At 55.5% G+C, this 22,459-nt stretch overlaps 1 protein-coding gene and 1 long non-coding RNA gene across 3 annotated transcripts in view; both read left to right on the forward strand.

The window, feature by feature from the left end:
* Positions 1-11,319: 11,319 nt before the first annotated feature.
* Positions 11,320-12,989, forward strand: LOC116792420. Its single transcript, XR_004359113.1, has 3 exons — positions 11,320-12,309; positions 12,666-12,737; positions 12,825-12,989. It is a non-coding gene; the product is annotated as an uncharacterized LOC116792420 (long non-coding RNA).
* A 51-nt stretch (positions 12,990-13,040) lies between these two features.
* LOC116792417 (prophenin and tritrpticin precursor-like) overlaps positions 13,041-22,459 on the forward strand; it is a 610,102-nt gene continuing 600,683 nt past the window's right edge. Inside the window, exons 1-4 of one of the 2 annotated variants that reach the window (XM_032699323.1) lie at positions 13,041-13,082; positions 13,383-13,490; positions 14,176-14,247; positions 14,329-14,406. In XM_032699323.1, coding sequence (XP_032555214.1) covers positions 13,058-13,082; positions 13,383-13,490; positions 14,176-14,247; positions 14,329-14,406 — 283 coding nt within the window. In that variant the 5' untranslated portion in view covers positions 13,041-13,057. Of the gene's footprint in view, positions 13,083-13,382; positions 13,491-14,175; positions 14,248-14,328; positions 14,407-21,766; positions 21,998-22,350; positions 22,423-22,459 lie in introns of those variants that run through there. The other variant, XM_032699322.1, reaches the window with a different exon arrangement.

Below are 22,459 nucleotides of genomic sequence, written 5' to 3' on the forward strand. Positions count from 1 at the left end.
GTTAAAAGACATTTCCTGTCTGCATTCGCAAGGATGGGAGTCCCGAAGCAGATAAAAACTGACAATGGACCATCCTATGTGTCTGCAGACACGAAAAAGTTCTTTGAAGAATGGGGAGTGTACCATACCACCGGGATCCCTCACAATCCCACAGGACAGGGCATAGTAGAGCGTGCCCACCAAAATATCAAAAACTTGCTTAAAAAACAAAAAAGGGGGAGTATGGGCCTGACTCCCCAAGAGAAATTGGACAAAGTAATGTATGTTTTAAATTTTTGAATTTGCTGGAGGATATAACACTCACATAAACAGAAGTCCAGCACAAAAACATTTCATGATAGACCTAAACCCATCAGAAATAACCTCACAGAAAGCTATAATCATGTATCGGGACCCACTAACAGAAAAATGGACGGGCCCTTTCCCCTTGATCACCTGGGGGAAGGGCTACGCTTGTGTTGCAGGTCCTGACGGACCAAAGTGGGTCCCAGCCAGACGAATAAAGATCGCACACAGACAAAACAACACATCAGAATCATGAGCTTGATGACCGTCCTCCTCCACGCCACCGTCTTCACCATCGTCATCATCAAGACCGTTCCTCTCGCCGCGCCCATCCCACTAAGGCCCTGGATGGACCAACCAAAGGAAAATCTATGGGTAACGCTGACCAAGGCAACGGGCACAGACACCCTGTGCCTGTCCTTGGCTAGCGCAGCTAGTCCATTCAGGACATGCCTGGTGGGAGTCCCCATAACATCAGGGGACTGGAGCGCGTTCGTCGCCCAAACGAGGTTCCGCGGGGCGATGCCCCTTAACTCTCCCAATCTAGCCCAGGCGATCGCGGCACTTTCCTTTATCGACATCCCATTCCAAGAAATCGATCTTTTAGGTTCCCTTCCTACCCTCGCGTGCGTTATGTTCCACCGTTATACCCAACCCGTTTTGTTTACTCCCTTTAATGTCACCCCTACAAAACCTCTTTACCAAGGGACCGCTTCGCCGTGGTGTAACGGGTCCGTTGTCACCACCATACCCACAGAGCATGTTCCTCGGAACATGTGTCTGCCAAAAGGGTACTTCCTGCTGTGCGGGGACAGGGCATGGCCTGGTATTCGGGCTTACCCGGAAGGGGGTCCCTGCACAGTAGGGAAATTGGCCCTTTACAACCCGGCGAAGTTTCAAATGACGGATCAGGCCATTCTCCCAAGAATCCAAATTAAAAGGTCCCTCCATGAAAACAACGAATTGGCAGTCCCAAAATTGAAAAATCGAATTCGGCGCCAGGGGTGGTTCCCTAACATCCAAAAACAGGTGGATGGGTGGAGGCTCCCCCCAGAGCCTAAACCTCAACCACCTAAGCCTCAAACCACCCCTTCCAAAATTAAACAAATTCCAAATCAGTCTCCTATCGTATATGCCATACCACATGCGGGCGCTGGAATCGTAACTATGCCACCTCCTCTACCCTTCCCGGCAGATTGTGACTCCAACATCCACATCTGGTCACGGATGAAGAATTTCTGGGCGTCTTTCCCTGTCCCTGGGATTGGAACCGCGCACGCCTTGTCACTTTTGACTCACCTTGGTTGCTGGCTGACCAAGGAGGCCAATGCCACCACCCAGGCGATAGAAGGTTTGTTAGAAGACACCCAGAAACTGAAGGAAGTTAGCCTTCAAAATAGAGCGGCCATTGACTTCCTGCTCTTGGCGCACGGACACGGGTGCCAGGAGTTTGAAGGAATGTGCTGCATGAATTTCTCTGACCACTCTCAATCTATTCATGAAAGTATCAGCCAGTTGAAGAGTCTGATCAGAGATATTCATAAAGATAAAGAAGAGAATATAGGAGACTTGTTCGATTGGCTGAAATTACCTTCATTACCTAATTGGTCTAGAAAAATTATCATCATGTGTATCCTAGCCCTCTCCGTCCTCCTCCTTGTGTGTGTTTGTTTACCTTGTTTCCTTGCCTATGTTAGAAAATCTTTGATTTCCACCATAAGTGCCAACGTCGCCGCGGCTTCAGAAAACAAAAAAGGGGGAGATGTTGGGGACGACGAGAACCATCTGCGAGAGGAATGGGAAAGATTTCAAGCATGGAGGAGAGTTTATGACTCATAAAAGGACCTTTTTATACTGGAATGGACAATCTACAGCCTGAAAAGGCTGTAACCGGACTGGACTGTTACCCTCTGTTATCCCCAGTTTCTCACAGTTAGCCCCAGTTTATTGTTATGTGTTTATTGGTGTGTTTGTACCCCTTGTTGTTGTTTTAAAATCATATCCACCATATTGTCTTCTTCCTCCCCTCACAGTTTTCCCGCCAGAACCTGTTGTTCTCCCCTGCTTTCCCGCTCCTCTGCCTGTGATTGGTTGCAGTTTGCCGCAGTGCAGAGGTAGCTCCCATTGGTCCTTTCCCCCAGATACCCGAAGTCTCCACCTCTCCTTATTATAATACCCAATCCTAATCCCTTCAGACCTGCCAATCCTTCCCTCCTCCCCTTGCTTGAGCCCATCCCCTAAACTACCCTATATAAGTCTGTGTTTTCCCTAATAAATTTGGCATTGCTTCCCTCACCCTCAACTGTGTCCTAGTCCTTTTTGCAGTGCCCTATCCCTTTCCCTCACAACCCACGAGCTGAGGCAGTGGAGCCTTTCACAGCAAGGGCCATCCATATACACCAATTTCTTGGCATCACTGCACTTTGGAGGAAACAGAGAGACAGTGGGCTCAGGATGTACAACAGCATGGTCCACACCCCATTACAGGCCCATATCTCCACTATAGAGACAATGGTTGAGAGCCTTGATGTGGATGCAGAAGAAAGAGAAAAAGAAGCCTACCAGAGATGGACTGTAGCCCTAAAAGAATCAGCAGAAGAAGAGGACTTTGTTTAAGACAATGAATGTAACTTAATAAGGGAAAAGTTATCAGAGTAGAATGATGAGCTTATGTTAAGTTGGTATTTGCAAGTTGAATGGTAAATTCCTATCCCCAGTTTTGTAATGGCTTGTTCCTAGACAAGAGTGTCATTCCTCCTACCTTATCCATATTCAGTTGTAGTCCCTCCCCTTGTGTTCTGTATCCAATTGCAACCTTCCCTTTAACAAACTCCTCTCCCTGTTTGTAATACTCCAGAAAGTTCTCTGAGCTCCCCTATATAAAGAGGAGCCATTTTAATAAAGTGGTTCACTCCTTCACTACCTACAACCTGTGTTGGACCCTGAGTGGACTTTCCCCGTCACCCTTAGCTGGCCTATGTTACCTCAAGGCACTGACTACAGAAGTACAAGATAAACAGAAGAAACTTAGAGAGGAGATGAAGGGAAACAGCTTCCATGTGTCACCAGTGCAAACCAGAGCCTCTAAAGTCAGAGCCAGACATTCTCCAGTTAGAGAGAGCAGACAGAGCCCACGAACCAAGCTGTGGTATTTCCTAGTCGATCATGGAAAAGACATGAGATGATGGGACAGGAAACCTACCCGTGCTCTAGGAGCCCAAGGACAAGAGTTGAAGGAGAGAGAAAAAGGGAAGTCCATGAGAGTAAGTGCAGTACTGGTATCTCATGGACAAGGATCTGACCCACTACAGGGTTCCTCACAAATGTATTCACAGGGAAAAGGCTGTGATGGCCCCAACCAAGACCAGTGTTAGAGGGGCCCTTCCTCTTATGGATGGTCAGTCCACAGATAAACTAGAAATGTTGGTCCAGTCATGGCCAGCTAAAGAGGGACCCCTGAAAACCACCTCAGCCACGGTCCCTCCACTGATAGAATCACAGAAAGGAGAGGAGAGGGGAAACTTCCCTCTTTGTGTCCAATAGATAAGCTGGGGGATGAAGGGTGACTTTGTTTGAGAAGGCTTACCAAAAACTCAAAAGGCGACTTATTGCTAACCTGTCCTATCGGTCCCCGTGAAACGCCTCTAACTTTTCTAATAGATACCAGTGCTCAGATATCTGCTCTAAGACTTGAAGATACAGCCTCCTGTGGTGTCACTCCCTCTCGAAAAGGCTTGTTCGTTGCAGATGCTTTCGGTAATATCCAGACCCAGAGGACAGCAAAGATGAGATGCTGGCTGCCAGGGGAGGAGAAAGCAATAGAAACCCTAATGATTCCAGGTAAGTTTCCTACAGATTTACTGGGGTTAGATCTACTACAAGGAAAATCATGGACTGATGAATGTGGAAGACACCTATGGTGAAGAGGAGAAATTTCTTATTTGGAAACAGTAGCTACAAAGGACACTAGCCGAGGCAATAGCAGACAAGAACATCCTGTGAAGTGTTACATTGCTACCATATCAGAATAGAGACTGCTAACTGAATGAGACTATTAGAAACTGTTAATGCATGCACTGAATTTATTGTACCCCAGGTTTTATCGAGTTTTATAATATTTTTCCCCTCACGTTTACCCCCTGTTTTCTCATTGGCTAAAGTTTGCCGCAATGCAGATCCTTCCCTTATTGGTCCTTGTTAGTCCCATGCTCCCTCCTTCCTTCCCTGATTGGTTACAACCTCTGTCAGTCTCATGCTCCTCCCTTCTTTCTAGAGCCTTCCCTGCCTACCCTATAGATAGAGCAAACCACCCTTAATAAAGTGCAATAGCTGCTCGAAGCTACCACTCTGCTTGAACCCCCTCAGTTGTCACGTGGTCTTTTCCTGATCGACTGTGGCACCTCGAGTCACTGTCCAAACACGGGATGGAATAAGTTAGATCACTCTACGTGTATTGCCCTCACTTTCCTTCCTGTTTTCTATGTCTATGTCACCACCAGTGAGGAGGGCTATATTGATATTCCCCCATCAATGTAAAGCCACAGGGTGGAATGTAAGAGATTGCTCCATCTCTAACTCGCTACTTTGTTTTTACATTGACCAGTGCAATAAACAATTGGTAATTGGCCGCTCTGCTGAGGCAGGAGAAGCATTAATGGGGCAATTAAGCGCCTGGGGCAAGGTTTCTTCGAAGCCATCTAAAGTTGAACAAGCGGCAGTTAGCCACTTCACTCTAATGAAGCTATTTCCATCAGCTGAGGTACGTGCCAAGTGCCCCGCCCCGGAGCCCAGTGACCGAACAAAGTGGCAGACACCAACTTTAGCTCTTTGTAGGGCAGTCTTCATCGACCTAGGGGACATTGTGGACTGCTTGCTGAACCCCTGGAGAGTCTCCAACGGAAAGCTGTTCCATTTTCCCACCCTGGCAGAGTTGGCCAGCCTGGATACCAGCAGCTTCACCAATCGACACCGTGGAAGGATCTGCCCGGAGCCAAGCTGGCCAGTGAGCGCCCACCGGGTGGTATTTAAGGCAGTGCCCAGCGTTGCCCAAGGGTCCGGTCCAGTCCAGGTGCTGTTGTCCAGGGTCCCGTGCTGGCTGCTGGCCCCACTCCTCACTCCGTCCTACTCGTGTCCCACCTGCCTGCATCTCCTGTCTGTCTTGGTTCCAGTACCACCTATTTCCCCCCCAGCGGTCCTTCCCTGACTGCCTGAGGCTGACTGCACCCAGTTCTCTCACTGGGGGTTGTAAATTTTTTACACTTTTCCTTTTGTAGCCTTTCCTTTTCCTTATCTCTTCCTCTTCTTCCCTTCTCCCCCCCACCGCTTTTCGCCTTTTTCTTATTGTTACAAATAAAGCGAGTTATCTGTTTGACACCTAATATTTGGAGCTGTGTGCCTTGATCTCGCCTTCAAAGTAATCATCTAAGAGAACTGCGTTGCAGCCCCTGATTGGACTGTAACCTCCATGAGTCATCTCTCACTAGAACATGCTCTCAAATAAGAAGGAGTGGGGTCTCAGTGACCTAAAGGGCTGTCCACAGGACAAGGAGGACCTGGACGAGTGGGATTGCAGAAGCCTTGCAGGGAGAACAGGCAGGCAGGTTGCTGATAGGCCAGGGCTGGGGCGATGGAAAATCCATGGTGGGAAGGAGACAACAGAGCCTTTGGTATTTTGAAACGCAGCTACAGTTTTCCTGTGCATTCTGACTGTGAGTCACCAGTGGTAAGCTGTGAAATTCCTGATCTCCAGCTCAGGGTGCAGCTCAGGGAGGAGACCTGGGAGATATCTTGGAGTCAGCCAGAGTCCCCCAGGCCAGAGCTGTGGGATCCCACCTCCCAAACACAACCTCAGAAGGCTGTTAAGGAGATGTCCTCCCTTAGGGGATGCTGCCTGCACAGGGAGGCAAACCTCGGGGAGGGAGGGAAGCAGCCACATGCAGCAAGCTGAGAGACAGAGTTTGACCTCAGCAGCCACGTCAGCTGAACCAGCCCAGTCTCAAGGCAGACCCCACCCTCCAGCCCAGTCTGAAGGTGGTCCTGCCCTGCTAGGGTAGGGATTTGGGCCACCTTAATGTACAAATAAATAGAAATAAACCCTCAGCTGAGTGTCCGGGTGGTCCCACCAGCAAAGCCCCAAGGCCCCAGCCCTGGCTGAGCTCCGTGCCCAGGCACAACCGTGGATGCCCACGGTGTGGGCAGGCAGGAGCCAGGCTGGGGCTGGGGGAGCCCGTGGTGAGGGACCTTGGGCTGAGGGCACCTTCACTGCAGTGGGACCATCTGGGCCTGGGCCTCCTCAAATGGGCTGCTGTTATGGTTCCAAAAGCCAGGGGGTGGAGTTTAGTGATGAATATTCATAAATCACCTCCTCACCGGGGGGTGTGGGCTTGAAAGGAAAAAGCCAAGGTCTAGAAGGGGAAGGGGCCACCCTTCTCCCCAGCACTGGAGGGTAAGGCAGTCACTTCTCTCAAGCCAACCTGCAGTGGCAATTGCTGCTGGGGCTGCCACTGCCCGCACTGCACCGAGAGACTTTGCCAGGAAGAGCCCTCCCGAGATCCAGATTCTGCTGGGTTCTGGTTTTCTTTTTTTTTCTGTTGCCGAAATCGCAGCGTGGTCTGCCCCAAAGGGGGGAAGGGGGAGCCTGCAAGTGGCTACTGTTGCTACTGCTGCTCCCTGCCCAGGGAGAGATTGCTGCTGTAGTCACCCCGGGAGATGCCACAGCCCTGCTGGTTACTGCACCTGCTGCTGTTCCTCACAGCAACAGAGAGGGAGAGAGAGGGAGACAGCCTGGACCCTGCCTCTGTGTCCTGCCATCTTCCTGCGACAGTGTGTTTTAATTTGGTTTTTGATTCCGACCGCATGATCCAGAGGGCAGGGAAAGCTTCCTGCCATTTTGTGTTTGTCGGGGGAAGCCACTGGGCAGCCACCATTTGAGGGTTTGTCCCCCCTGGCCCTGCACTCCAGGTCTGAAGGTGGGCCCCCCACCAGGGTGAGGGTTGGTCCACCCATTCTGTACAAAGAGAGACTGAGCCCTCACCAAGTGTCCGGGAAAGCTGGGCTGGGGGTCTCCATATTGTTGGAGGTAGAATTAGGCCCTGACTCAACTCTCCTCTCTAGGATAAAGACTTACCAATTAAACAAGATCAGACTTTTCTAGACTCTTTGAAAATACATGTTATGAGTTTATGTTGTGCTTTATGTCTTATTGTATATTTCCTGTTTATTGTACCCCAGTTATCCTCTCTATCCCCTTTGTCCCTAAACTCTGTTTTCCTATTGATCCATATCTGGTGCATTGCAGCAGTTATCCATGTATGGTTATGTTTTCCCTTTATGGTTATAATTTACCTACTCCGCTTTAACTCCTGCTTTTGTTCTAGCACCTTCCCTACCCTACCTTATGTAAAGCGGAACCCATGTTATATTGGAGCCTTTTCTGCTTGTCTTTGACTTGTCCAGTTGTGTTCTTTTACATTTCACCGTAAGAAAGCCGTCTTGCCATTCTCACGTACGAAGTTGCAGACCTGCTTATTCCTAGCACACGCCACAGACGGGCAGAGGCAAAGCAAGGTGGGGAGGAGAAGGAGCGGGACGAGATTGCCCTTGGAAGGCAGACGTGCCCTGGTGCCCGCTCCTGCCCAGGGACCCTGCCCAGAGCCATCCCCCTGCTCGCTGGGGCCTTGAGGGGCAGGTGTCCACCGGGGCCAAGGTGTGCCAGCAGCTCCCCCGTGCTGCTGAGCCTTGCCAGCTCTGGGCCCTGCTGGGCAGCAGAGTCCCTGTGTCTGCCCTGCAGCTGGGCCTCAGCCACCTCCTCTCTCCACAGGCTCCTCTCTGCTCCTGCTCCAGCCCAGCCCAACACCTCGGGCAGGAAGAGCTGGACCTCTCATCTCTGCTCTTCCTGCCCAAAGCTGGCTGTGCTGACACGGCTGAAGAAGAGGCTTCTCACCCTCCTGGTCCAGCTGCCACCCAAACGAGCCCCTCTGCCCCCGAGCCCTGTGGCCCCACCCTCCAGCCCAGTCTAAAGGTGGTCCTGCCCTGCTAGGGTAGGGATTTGGGCCACCTTAATGTACAAATAAATAGAAATGAACCCTCAGCTGAGTATCCCAGTGGTCCCACCAGCAAAGCCCCAAGGCCCCAGCCCTGGCTGAGCTCCGTGCCCAGGCACAGCCGTGGATGCCCACGGTGTGGGCAGGCAGGAGCCAGGCTGGGGCTGGGGGAGCCCGTGGTGAGGGACCTTGGGCTGAGGGCACATTTATTGCAGGAGAGAATTTGGAATCCCCCGTAAGGTGGGACTGGTGTCCTTCAGGAGGCACACAGGGATATTTGGGGGTGTCTTCTATGGTGTGCAGGGGTGAGGTCCCCCGAAGAAGTGTTGGGGGCTGCAGTCCCTTGTGAGGCACCCAGGGATATTTTGGGGTCTCTCTTGAGGGGTGCAGGGGGCTGAGGTCCCCTGTAAGACTTGCAGGGGTCTGAGGACTGTCATGAGGAACATGGTGTGGGGGTTGGATTTTCCTCTAAGGCAGGAAGAGGGTTTGGGGTCTTTCATAAGACCTACAGGTGGCTGGAGTGCCTTTTGTGGCTCACAGGGATATTTTGGGGTCTCTCCAGAGGCATGCAGGGGGCTTGGGTCCCTGGGCAGGGGCGCAGCGGGGTTAAACTTCAGGGGGTTTCTTGCTGTTCTTCCCACGACCAGCACAGGAATGGGGCCACCTTAATGTACAAATAAATAGAAATGAACCCTCAGCTGAGTGTCCGGGTGGTCCCACCAGCAAAGCCCCAAGGCCCCAGCCCTGGCTGAGCTCCATGCCCAGGCACAGCCGTGGATGCCCATGGTGTGGGCAGGCAGGAGCCAGGCTGGGGCTGGGGGAGCCCGTGGTGAGGGACCTTGGGCTGAGGGCACCTTCACTGCAGTGGGACCATCTGGGCCTGGGCCTCCCCAAATACCATGCCCAGGAAAAGAGGGAAGCCATCGAGAGCATCTGTAGGGACATTGTAATGTCAGCAGGCAAAACAAGGGGTCTCCTTCTCACCTCTGGGTGCTCAGCCCCTGTCCAGATGCTCTCTGAACAAGGCTTTGCCTGGGGAGTAACTCAGCTGTCATCACCCACTGCTTGAATGGAGCATTGAGAGGGCAGCCAGGGTAACACCCTGGGATCTGACAAATTTGCAGAACACATTTGCCAGGGTTTTCAGTAGTGGCTTGCCTTGGAAAAATAGGGGATGGGGCTGGACTGCACTCCATACAGAAGCCCTTCATGGAAGGATTCGCTGCAGAACAGCTCTAGAGAGCACCAACAATCCGGGGGCAATCACACACTCAACTTCCCAGGTCAAAACACTCGGTGTTGCTGGGCTGGGGGTCCCCATATGGCAGGAGGGAATTTGGAGTCCCCCGTAAGGTGGGACTGTTGTCCCTCAGGAGGCACCCAGGGATATTTCGGGGTCTTTTCTATGGTGTGCAGGGGTGAGGGCCCCCCGAAGAAGTGTTGGGGGCTGCAGTCCCTTGTGAGGCACCCAGGGATATTTTGGGGTCTCTCCTGAGGGGTGCAGGGGGCTGAGGTCCCCCATAAGACTTGCAGGGGTCTGAGGACTGTCATGAGGAACATGGTGGGAGGGGCTGGATTTTCCTCTAAGGCAGGCAGGGGGTTTGGGGTCTTTCATAAGCCGTGCAGGGGGCTGTGGCCTCTCATGAGGTTCTCAGGGGGTCTGGGGCCTCTTCTGTGGTGTGCAGGTGCCTGGGGACCCTTTAAGGCGTGCAGGGGGCTGGGGTCCCTCGTGTGGCTCACAGGGATATTTTGGGGTCTCTCCTAAGGCGTGCAGGGAGCTGGGGTCCCTCGCCAGGCACACAGCAGGGTTAAACTTCAGGGGGTTTCTTGCTGTTCTTCGCACGCCCGGCACAGGAACGGGGCTGCTCTGGGTCGAGGCCGTGCCAAGTTGGGAGCAAATGTGCCGTCCCTGCTCTGTCCGGGATGCTGGAACAGCGGGCGGGCCCATCCCATCCCATCCCATCCCATCCCATCCCATCCCATCCCATCCCATCCCATCCCATCCCATCCCATCCCAGGGCACAGGAGGCACTGCGGGGGTACAGCTGAGCCCGTGGCTTCTCACACCAGCGGGAGCCTGGCACTGTTAGTTCCAAGGCCACGGCTTAGATGGCAGTGACCATGGCCCACAAGCTGGGAAGGTCTTGAGGGGCAGAGGCTTTCAACACTTCTCCCCGGGAAGAGCGGCTGACCCTGTTTGGTTTTTCATGTTTTCCCCTCAAAACCAATATCTTGACAAGGAGTAACACACCTTAATTCCACCCTCCTGTTGCCTGTGATGTGCAGGGGTGGTTGTGTAGGCATTTTACAGTAACTGCCCTCAGTTTATTCACCTGCAGAGCAAATGCCATAACATAGCAAAAAGTGGCTTCTTATTCACTGTTGTCATAGCCCAGATACTCGGACAGATGTTACAATTCCAATTACTTGGATCCAAAGCTGTCTGAAGTCAGCAAAGGATAAAGTGACAGTGGACACTGCTCAGTTCTTAGGGCAGAGGGAGTGGGAACAGAAAGCGCTCTCACAAATAAAGAGTTCCATGTTCACTACTGGTGTTTAATACATCCCTTTGCCTGCAGTAGAGCTTGTTATCTCTTTCCAAGGATGGCATTTCTCCGTTCCAGTCACTGGAAGCCCCTGGCTGCCGGAATGCAAATGCTATTGCGACCGCCAAGGGAACTGGGAGCCCAAGTTGCAATAGAGGGACACCCAGCCTTTCTCCTTTAATGTCGTGGCAGTCCAGCCTGCAAAGGATGAATTCCTTGCTGGTGTTGGCGAACCCTTGTGCTGGTACCAAGGTGCCATCCCTTGGATGGAGCAGGCAGGGAGGGATCACAGGCCCACGGTGCTGGGGTTTCTGCAGCTGCCCTGATTGCCTGCCTTGGGTTATTTTTATGAATTACGGCATCAAGTCCTTCCCTGTCTCAATATGGGCCACCCCCAGCCCTGAGTGCACAGCACACACTCGGTGTCGGCGTGGCGGGGGAAGAGCTGGCAGCTGCTGCCGGCAAGAGCGGGAATCACCGACAGGAGTTGAATGTTGGAGCTGGCATTGATATTGCAGTAGAGCCATGAAACCTCTCACTTGTGCAATGTCATACAAATCAGTTCTCATGCCAACAAGTAGATTGGACGGAGCTGTGTGGCGGGACGTGCTCCCCTGGCTGGGAGGGCAGCTCCTGAGATCCATCCCCACACAATCCCTGAAAATTAACATACATGCAGGTATCCCCCAAAAATGCCAAGGCAGTGGAAAGAATTCAGAAAGGTTCATTTTGAAGACAAGAACATTCAAAAGCATACAAAGGAAATTCTGCACCAGCTACAAGAGCACTGGGCCTGAGAAAGTCACTGATCTCTTCCAGGTTTCTCTAGTATCGCTGCCCCCCCGGCTCTCTCTGGCCCTGTAGCGTGTCTGTAAGCGTTCTCTCTGTGCTCCCGTTCCAGACAGAGAGGCTGAGAACTTGTCTGGTAATGGGGGGAGGGAGAAAGCAGCCAAACTGCCTTTGAGAAAGATGTTCCTTTTAGGCAGAAAAGCCTTCCTAAGGACCTAACTCTGTCTCCTCATAACAAAATCTTCTGCAAGACTATTCTATCCTCACAATCCCACCCAGACAGTGAGGTCACAGCAGGCCTGTGAGGTCACAGAGCCCCGTGGTCCCACAGCACCACAATGACCGACCACTCAGTCCCTTACTGCAACTGTTGCGGCAGCAGCGGCGGCGGCAGCAGTGTCAGATTTGGTGGCGTTTGGACAGTGATTACTGGACAGTGATTACTGGACAGAGATTGTACAGCAGCGGTGTCAGGACAGCGGTGTCAGGACAGCGGTGTCAGGACAGCGGCGGCAGCAGTAGCTGCCGGACGGTGTGAGGGCGAGGGGCCATGGCCCTTGCCCTCCGCCTCTTCCTCCTCCTCCTCCTGGCAGTGGCCCTGCACGCCAGGGCTGCCCAGGCTGCTCCGGTGCCAGCGCGGGGAGCAGGTGAGCCGGCGGCCTGGGGCACCTTTCCCGGCCAGCGGGCTCTTCTCCCCGGGAAGAGTCGGGGATGGTTTTCCCCAGGGCTTTAGCCAGGGTTTCCTGGGTGCGGGAGAAATCCCCGAGGGGCCCTTGGCTGCTCCAGCCGCTCCCCCAAGGATGTTGCACAGGGCCTGGAACGAGTGTGGAGAGCGGCCAGGAGCCAGCCCAGAGCTGCCCAGGCACCTCTGCAGCTCTGGCCATGTCCATTGACATCTGGCCCCCACGGTGCTCCCCAAACTCCTTGCAGTGCCACAGTTCTCTGAGGCAGGAAGGGATCCCAGCATGCAACGGAAACGGTTCCCATCTCTGTTTGCTTCTAGATGAGAACACTGGGAATGCTTCCCCATTAGACTGGCTGCGTAAAGTTTTGCAGCCCTTGCAGCCTCCTGCAGGTAAGTTCTCAATGTCCCCTCAAAGAAAAAGAATTGACACATGGCAAGAGCCAGATGACAGAAGCTTCTCTGGCTGTTGAGTTACAGGGGTGTCTGCAGGGAGGACTTTTCCAGCTCCTCTTCTGGTTCCTCGGCCCAAACTTGTCTCACACGGCAGGGGTGAGTAGTCTGTCCCTGCTGACCTCACAGGCTGAGCTCCGGTTTTCTCTAATCCGTTCATGTTAAAAGGAACTGCTTCCCATTCAGGTCCTCCGAGAGGCAAGAGCCAACCTCCAGAGGAGAAAAAGACCCTTGAGTCAAATGAAGTTCTGAAAGAAATTATGCAGGAACTTCGGAAAGGGCGAGGTGGGTCTCTTTCTTCAGCCTGAGCGCAGTGTGGACAGGCAGTGGCTGCACAGTGGGAAGGGATCCATCGCAGCCTCGCTGCCCTGCTGCTGCTTTCCCGCCTTGCGGGGCTGTTTCCCCGCCTGGCCTGGCTGCAGCTTCTCCCCGGCCTCTGCAGGAAGGCCTTGAGCATCCCCTGACCCTGTGCCCCAAATGCACAACGGGCCTTGCAAAGCAGGGGATCCCTTGTATCATGAAGATGCCACCTTCTTAACAGAGAATGGTCCCATCTGATCCAGGTGTCCCTCTTGCTTTCCCCAGAGATGGACCAAGGGGCTCTGTGGCAGGCGCCGTTCCCCATAGGAAGCAGTGGCTCCATGCCAGGCTCTGCTGAGGGCAGGGAGGCGATGCCAGGCACGGGCACACGGGGTAATTGCTGTGGCGTGGTCAGCCGGGGTCAGCCATCGGGGTGGCTGTGTGGCAGCAGCTCTTCCCCCAGTGCCCCCTCGGGCCCGTCACGGCAGCAACCAAAGCTGAAAGCACGACGGGTTGGAGGCATCTGGAGCACGTTCTGCAGCCCCTGGGAAACGGGACTCTAGCCCCAAGGTCCCTCCTGCTGCAGCTGCTCCCAGAGCTGGCCCTGAGTCTCAAGAGGCCCAAGGCACCAGAGCAGCCCCGAGCGGGATCCCTCCCACGAGCTGAGGGCCGGAGCACTCCCTGGCTCCCACCCTGGGCGGGAGCTCACTGAGAGGGCCTGACTCAGTCCCCTTGGGCTGTGGGAGCTGTCCCGGGGCAGGGAAGGATGGAGCTGGCACTGCCTGCTGCAGTCTTCCCCAGGGCTTTAGCCAGGGTTTCCTGGATGCAGGAGAAATCCCTGAGGGGCCCTTGGCTGCTCCAGCCGCTCCCCCAGGGATGTTGCACAGGGCCTGGAACGAGTGTGGAGAGAGGCCAGGAGCCAGCCCAGAGCTGCCCAGGCCCCTCTGCAGCTCTGGCCATGTCCATTGACATCTGGCCCCCACGGTGCTCCCCGAGCCCCTGCAGTGCCACAGTTCTCTGAGGCAGGAGGTGATCTCAGCATGCAATGGAAATGGTTCCCATCCCTGTTTGTTTCTAGATGAAAACACTGGGAATGCTTCCCCATTAGACTGGCTGCGTAAAGTTTTGCAGCCCTTGCAGCCTCCTGCAGGTAAGTTCTCAATGTCCCCTCAAAGAAAAAGAATTGACACATGGCAAGACCCAGATGACCGAAGCTTCTCTGGCTATTGAGTTACAGGGGTGTCTGCAGGGAGGACTTTTCCAGCTCCTCTTCTGGTTCCTCGGCCCAAACTTGTCTCACATGGCAGGGGTGAGTAGTCTGTCCCTGCTGACCTCACAGGCTGAGTTCTGGTTTTCTCTAATCTGTTCATGTCAAAAGGAACTGCTTCCCATTCAGGTCCTCTGAGAGGCAAGAGCCAACCTCCAGAGGAGAAAAAGACCCTTGAGTCAAATGAAGTTCTGAAAGAAATTATGAAGGAACTTCGGAAAGGGCGAGGTGGGTCTGTTTCCTCATCCTGAGTCATGAGTCTCATCAGCCGGGGGCTTTAGATCCACGTGTGGACAGGCAGTGGCTGCACAGCGGGAAGGGATCCATCGCAGCCTCGCTGCCCCGCTGCTGCTTTCCCGCCTTGCGGGGCTGTTTCCCCGCCTGGCCTGGCTGCAGCTTCTCCCCAGCCTCTGCAGGAAGGCCTTGAGCATCCCCTGCCCCTGTGCCCCAAATGCACCACGGGCCCTGCAGACCAGGAGATCCCCTGCAATTGCCTGGTCTCCCGGCAGCTCCGGTGTGGCAGCTGTTTGGAGGAGGGAGTGCCCTGACCCAGCCCCAAAAGCCCAGGTGTTTTCCTGGACCTTTTCCATGTCTGTTTTAAGCACTGCCTCCTGAAGATGCCACTTCCCTCATGGAGAACAGCTCCATCTGATCCAGTTGTCTCTTTTGCTTTCCCCAGAGATGGACCAAGGGACTCTGTGGCAGGCACCGTTCCCCATAGGAAGCAGTGGCTCCGTGCCAGGCTCTGCTGAGGGCAGGGAGGCGATGCCAGGCACGGGCACACGGGGTAATTGCTGTGGCGTGGTCAGCCGCTGTCGGCCATCGGGGTGGCTGTGTGGCAGCAGCTCTTCCCCCAGTGCCCCCTCGGGCCCGTCACGATGTGGGTTCAGTGAGGGTTTGCTCTGCACTCCTGAGAGAGCCCCGAGGGGCCCTTGGCTGCTCCAGCCGCTCCCCCAGGGATGTTGCACAGGGCCTGGAACGAGTGTGGAGAGAGGCCAGGCGCCAGCCCAGAGCTGCCCAGGCCCCTCTGCAGCTCTGGCCATGTCCATTGACATCTGGCCCCCACGGTGCTCCCCGAGCCCCTGCAGTGCCACAGTTCTCTGAGGCAGGAGGGGATCCCAGCATACCATGGAAATGGTTCCCATCCCTGTTGGCTTCTAGACAGGAATCATGACTTGGATTATCTGGAAATCCTGCTGAATGATGCACTGAATTCCTTGGGGCAACCTGGAGGCAAATTCTCAGTGTCCCTTTCCTGACAGAATAATCCCTTTCAATGTGGCAAGAGCTCATTCATGTGCCATTTTCCTTAAGACCCTCTCAAGGTTGCTGGATTGTGGCAATCTTGGCCAAGAGGGCTCCCACTGGATCCCTGTCAGGGGGAGCTTTTAATCTTCTTTCCATGGAAATGCCAGTTGCTCCCTCCGTGTCGATTCAGAGAAAGGCAGAGAGGGAAGGGGCCGGGCCCAGGGCTGTGCCCGGGGGGCTGTGCCTGGCACGGCTCCTTTGCCGGCCCCTCGGAGCCGGAGGGGCTCCCGCTGCGGCTGCCAAGCCATGGCCCTGGCTGGGGCTGAGTTTGGAGCTGGGGCAGCTCCAGGGAGTCCCTGGTGCCCTGACAGCTCTGCGTGGGGCTCCTTTGGTCCTAGTGAGGGGCCACTGCAGGCCCGGGGGAGCTCTGCCCCTGCTCCTGAGGGGAGGGCAGAGATGAGGGCCCTGCAGCAATCCCGTTGCCCAGTTGCACTCCCTGTCCCTCTGGCCTGAGGGAGAGTCTGGAACTGGGTCACGGAACCTCTTCTGTCCTGCCCTTCTTTGCAGCCAAGCCTGGGGGTGACGGTGATCAGGAACCTGGAGTGGGGCCCAGGGCTGAGCCTCCGGAAGGTCGTGTGGGTACGTCGTGCCTTTTCCCCCTTGGAGAGCTGCCAGCTCAGAGCCCAAAGCTGGGCCAGCCAGGTGCCTCTGCAGGGGCCAGGACCGAGACCTGCCCGTGTGTGCCCTGTCCCTGCGGGATCCCCTCACCCCCCCTGTGCCTCAGGGCTGCCCGTGCAGAGCCCCAGAGATGACACAAGTGTCTCTGGCTTTTCAGTTACAGGGGTGTCTGCAGGGAGGACTTTTCCAGCTCCTCTGCTGATTCCTCTGAGCAAGACCATCTCATATGGCATGAGTGAGTAGTCTGTCCCTGCTGACCTCACAGGCTGAGCTCTGGTTTTCTCTAATCCATTCATGTCAAATGGAACTGCTTGCCATTCAGGTCCTCCAAGAGGCAAGAGCCAACCTCCAAGAGAGGAAATGACCCTTGAGTCAAATGAAGTTCTGAAAGAAATTTTGAAGGAACTTCAGAAAGGGCGCTCCCTGGCTCCCACCCTGGGCAGGGGATCACGTGTCTCCCGAGAGGGCCTGACTCCGTCCCCTTGGGCTGTGGGAGCTGTCCCGGGGCAGGGAGGGATGGGGCTGGCACTGCCTGCTGCAGGGATGGGTTGTGTGCGTGTCCCTCAAAGGAGCGACTGCTCAAGCAGCTCCGCTCCCCCCGGGCTCTCCTCCCGGCCTTCTGGGTTTGCTTTGGTGGGACAGCCTGTCCCCAGGGCTGGGAGCCTCCAGGCACCCGCACTGAGGGAAACAGAGAACGTCCTGGCTGTGTCCAATGTGCTGTCGGCTTAGCAGGGGTGCCCAGGAAGGGCTAACGCTCCAAATTGCTCCTGCAGATGCAGCCGGTGCCACAACACGTGCTCCCAAGATCCAGGAGAGCACTGGAAGAGATTTCTGTTGGGGAACAGGCTGTTTGAGTGTGATAGTGGCAAGCGTGTTGGAAGGGCTGCTTGTCTTCATGTTGTGCTGTGCTGGAATCTGGTACTGGAGGGTGAGAAAATGGTGAGTTGTTTGTTGATCTCCCCCTCAAACAGCTTCTTTTGAAGGCAGCTCATAGCCATGGAACATTCCCAGCCTGGCTGCTGTGGAGCGGCCAGTTAGTCCTTGACCAAAGAACTCTGCTGAGGGTTCTGCTGCTGTCCAGTGCTGTCCTGGCCTCTCAGCTGCTGGGCCCCTCCTGGGGAGCCCGCTGGGACTGGAGCCAGTGCTGGCTCCAACTGAGCCTGCCTGGCCAAGAGCAGCCCCAGGAGGACGGGCAGAGGCAAAGCACGGTGGGGAGGAGAAGGAGAGGGACGAGATTGCCCTTGGAAGGCAGACGTGCCCTGGTGCCCGCTCCTGCCCAGGGACCCTGCCCAGAGCCATCCCCCTGCTCGCTGGGGCCTTGAGGGGCAGGTGTCCACCGGGGCCAAGGTGTGCCAGCAGCTCCCCCGTGCTGCTGAGCCTTGCCAGCTCTGGGCCCTGCTGGGCAGCAGAGTCCCTGTGTCTGCCCTGCAGCTGGGCCTCAGCCACCTCCTCTCTCCACAGGCTCCTCTCTGCTCCTGCTCCAGCCCAGCCCAACACCTCGGGCAGGAAGAGCTGGACCTCTCATCTCTGCTCTTCCTGCCCAAAGCTGGCTGTGCTGACACGGCTGAAGAAGAGGCTTCTCACCCTCCTGGTCCAGCTGCCACCCAAACGAGCCCCTCTGCCCCCGAGCCCTGTGGCCCCACCCTCCAGCCCAGTCTGAAGGTGGTCCTGCCCTGCTAGGGTAGGGATTTGGGCCACCTTAATGTACAAATAAATAGAAATAAACCCTCAGCTGAGTGTCCGGGTGGTCCCACCAGCAAAGCCCCAAGGCCCCAGCCCTGGCTGAGCTCCGTGCCCAGGCACAACCGTGGATGCCCACGGTGTGGGCAGGCAGGAGCCAGGCTGGGGCTGGGGGAGCCCGTGGTGAGGGACCTTGGGCTGAGGGCACCTTCACTGCAGTGGGACCATCTGGGCCTGGGCCTCCTCAAATGGGCTGCTGTTATGGTTCCAAAAGCCAGGGGGTGGAGTTTAGTGATGAATATTCATAAATCACCTCCTCACCGGGGGGTGTGGGCTTGAAAGGAAAAAGCCAAGGTCTAGAAGGGGAAGGGGCCACCCTTCTCCCCAGCACTGGAGGGTAAGGCAGTCACTTCTCTCAAGCCAACCTGCAGTGGCAATTGCTGCTGGGGCTGCCACTGCCCGCACTGCACCGAGAGACTTTGCCAGGAAGAGCCCTCCCGAGATCCAGATTCTGCTGGGTTCTGGTTTTCTTTTTTTTTCTGTTGCCGAAATCGCAGCGTGGTCTGCCCCAAAGGGGGGAAGGGGGAGCCTGCAAGTGGCTACTGTTGCTACTGCTGCTCCCTGCCCAGGGAGAGATTGCTGCTGTAGTCACCCCGGGAGATGCCACAGCCCCACTGGTTACTGCACCTGCTGCTGTTCCTCACAGCAACAGAGAGGGAGAGAGAGGGAGACAGCCTGGACCCTGCCTCTGTGTCCTGCCATCTTCCTGCGACAGTGTGTTTTAATTTGGTTTTTGATTCCGACCGCATGATCCAGAGGGCAGGGAAAGCCTCCCGCCATTTTGTGTTTGTCGGGGGAAGCCACTGGGCAGCCACCATTTGAGGGTTTGTCCCCCCTGGCCCTGCACTCCAGCCGGGTCTGAAGGTGGGCCCCCACCAGGGTGAGGGTTGGTCCACCCATTCTGTACAAAGAGAGACTGAGCCCTCACCAAGTGTCCGGGTGGTCCCACCAGCAAAGCCCCAAGGCCCCAGCCCTGGCTAAGCTCCATGCCCGGGCACAGTCGTGGATGCCCATGGTGTGGGCAAGGGGTTTGGGGTCTTTCATAAGCTGTGCAGGGGGCTGTGGCCTCTCATGAGGTTCTCAGGGGGTCTGGGGCCTCTTCTGTGGTGTGCAGGTGCCTGGGGACCCTTTAAGGCGTGCAGGGGGCTGGGGTCCCTCGTGTGGCTCACAGGGATATTTTGGGGTCTCTCCTAAGGCGTGCAGGGAGCTGGGGTCCCTCGCCAGGCACACAGCAGGGTTAAACTTCAGGGGGTTTCTTGCTGTTCTTCGCATGCCCGGCATAGGAATGGGGCTGCTCTGGGTCGAGGCCGTGCCAAGCTGGGAGCAAATGTGCCGTCCCTGCTCTGTCCGGGATGCTGGAACAGCGGGCGGGCCCATCCCATCCCATCCCATCCCATCCCATCCCATCCCATCCCATCCCATCCCAGGGCCCTTCCCAGGGCAGTCTGGCCGGGCCAGGGACCCGCATGGCGAAGGGACCGCGGGGCAACCTGACGAGCCAGGGGGAGGCACAACAAGGGGCCTCCTTGCTGAGACCTTGGCTGGAGCTTTTCCGAAGAATAATTCCGGTGTGAAGAGCCTCCAAAGCAGCACGAGCCAGAGGAGCTCACGGAAACTTTCATGCGAATACAAGGCAGACCCCACTGCACACCCCCCGCTGAGCTCTCTGCCCCTGACAGCGCTCGCAGCTTCTTTTCTCCCGTGCCCGAGCGCGGGTCCCTCCCCGTTCCCCCACTGGCCGAGGGACCGCGGGGTTACACCTTCCCCACACGCCCACACCGCCCCCAGTCCACGGCCAGCAGGGGAAGGGTCCCCGGCCTTTCCGAAAGGGGGGTCCCGACTCTTTGCTGCTGGTTGGTCCCCTTGTCTCTGGGCAAACTGCACCTCTCTGTGTCTGACAACTGCACCACCAGGCACTTGGCACTACCCCGCCAACTTTGCAAGAACGCCTCTTCATACCTAATAGAGCCGAACACACACCCACAGCCCCGGCGCTTCGCCAGGGCACAGGAGGCACTGCGGGGGTACAGCTGAGCCCGTGGCTTCTCACACCAGCAGGAGCCTGGCACTGTTAGTTCCAAGGCCACGGCTTAGATGGCAGTGACCATGGCCCACAAGCTGGGAAGGTCTTGAGGGGCAGAGGCTTTCAACACTTCTCCCTGGGAAGAGCGGCTGACCCTGTTTGGTTTTTCATGTTTTCCCCTCAAAACCAATATCTTGACAAGGAGTAACACACCTTAATTCCACCCTCCTGTTGCCTGTGATGTGCAGGGGTGGTTGTGCAGGCATTTTACAGTAACTGCCCTCAGTTTATTCACCTGCAGAGCAAATGCCATAACATAGCAAAAAGTGGCTTCTTATTCACTGTTGTCATAGCCCAGATACTCGGACAGATGTTACAATTCCAATTACTTGGATCCAAAGCTGTCTGAAGTCAGCAAAGGATAAAGTGACAGTGGACACTGCTCAGTTCTTAGGGCAGAGGGAGTGGGAACAGAAAGCGCTCTCACAAATAAAGAGTTCCATGTTCACTACTGGTGTTTAATACATCCCTTTGCCTGCAGTAGAGCTTGTTATCTCTTTCCAAGGATGGCATTTCTCCGTTCCAGTCACTGGAAGCCCCTGGCTGCCGGAATGCAAATGCTATTGCAACCGCCAAGGGAACTGGGAGCCCAAGTTGCAATAGAGGGACACCCAGCCTTTTTCCTTTAATGTCGTGGCAGTCCAGCCTGCAAAGGATGAATTCCTTGCTGGTGTTGGCGAACCCTTGTGCTGGTACCAAGGTGCCATCCCTTGGATGGAGCAGGCAGGGAGGGATCACAGGCCCACGGTGCTGGGGTTTCTGCAGCTGCCCTGATTGCCTGCCTTGGGTTATTTTTATGAATTACGGCATCAAGTCCTTCCCTGTCTCAATATGGGCCACCCCCAGCCCTGAGTGCACAGCACACACTCGGTGTCGGCGTGGCGGGGGAAGAGCTGGCAGCTGCTGCCGGCAAGAGCGGGAATCACCGACAGGAGTTGAATGTTGGAGCTGGCATTGATATTGCAGTAGAGCCATGAAACCTCTCACTTGTGCAATGTCATACAAATCAGTTCTCATGCCAACAAGTAGATTGGACGGAGCTGTGTGGCGGGACGTGCTCCCCTGGCTGGGAGGGCAGCTCCTGAGATCCATCCCCACACAATCCCTGAAAATTAACATACATGCAGGTATCCCCCAAAAATGCCAAGGCAGTGGAAAGAATTCAGAAAGGTTCATTTTGAAGACAAGAACATTCAAAAGCATACAAAGGAAATTCTGCACCAGCTACAAGAGCACTGGGCCTGAGAAAGTCACTGATCTCTTCCAGGTTTCTCTAGTATCGCTGCCCCCCCGGCTCTCTCTGGCCCTGTAGCGTGTCTGTAAGCGTTCTCTCTGTGCTCCCGTTCCAGACAGAGAGGCTGAGAACTTGTCTGGTAATGGGGGGAGGGAGAAAGCAGCCAAACTGCCTTTGAGAAAGATGTTCCTTTTAGGCAGAAAAGCCTTCCTAAGGACCTAACTCTGTCTCCTTATAACAAAATCTTCTGCAAGACTATTCTATCCTCACAGTCCCACCCAGACAGTGAGGTCACGGCAGGTCTGTGAGGTCACAGAGCCCCGTGGTCCCACAGCACCACAATGACCGACCACTCAGTCCCTTACTGCAACTGTTGCGGCAGCAGCGGCGGCGGCAGCAGTGTCAGATTTGGTGGCGTTTGGACAGTGATTACTGGACAGTGATTACTGGACAGAGATTGTACAGCAGCGGTGTCAGGACAGCGGTGTCAGGACAGCGGTGTCAGGACAGCGGCGGCAGCAGTAGCTGCCGGACGGTGTGAGGGCGAGGGGCCATGGCCCTTGCCCTCCGCCTCTTCCTCCTCCTCCTCCTGGCAGTGGCCCTGCACGCCAGGGCTGCCCAGGCTGCTCCGGTGCCAGCGCGGGGAGCAGGTGAGCCGGCGGTCTGGGGCACCTTTCCCGGCCAGCGGGCTCTTCTCCCCGGGAAGAGTCAGGGATGGTTTTCCCCAGGGCTTTAGCCAGGGTTTCCTGGGTGCGGGAGAGAGACCCGAGGGGCCCTCGGCTGCTCCAGTTGCTCTCCCGGGGATGTTGCACAGGGATGGGAAGAGTGCAGAGCGGCCAGGAGCCAGCCCAGAGCTGCCCAGGCCCCTCTGCAGCTCTGGCCATGTCCATTGACATCTGACCCCCGTGGTGCTCCCCAAACTCCTTGCAGTGCCAGAGTTCTCTGAGGTAGGAGGAGATCCCAGCATGCAATGGAAACGGTTCCCATCTCTGTTTGCTTCCAGATGGGGATCATGACTTGGATTATCTAGAAATTCTTGTGGATGATGCTTTGAATTTCCTGGAGCAACCTGGAGGCAAGTGTTCAGTGTCCCTTTCCTGATAGAATAATGC

Source organism: Chiroxiphia lanceolata, chromosome 11 (assembly GCF_009829145.1).
Source record: "Chiroxiphia lanceolata isolate bChiLan1 chromosome 11, bChiLan1.pri, whole genome shotgun sequence".
NCBI lineage: Eukaryota > Metazoa > Chordata > Aves > Passeriformes > Pipridae > Chiroxiphia > Chiroxiphia lanceolata.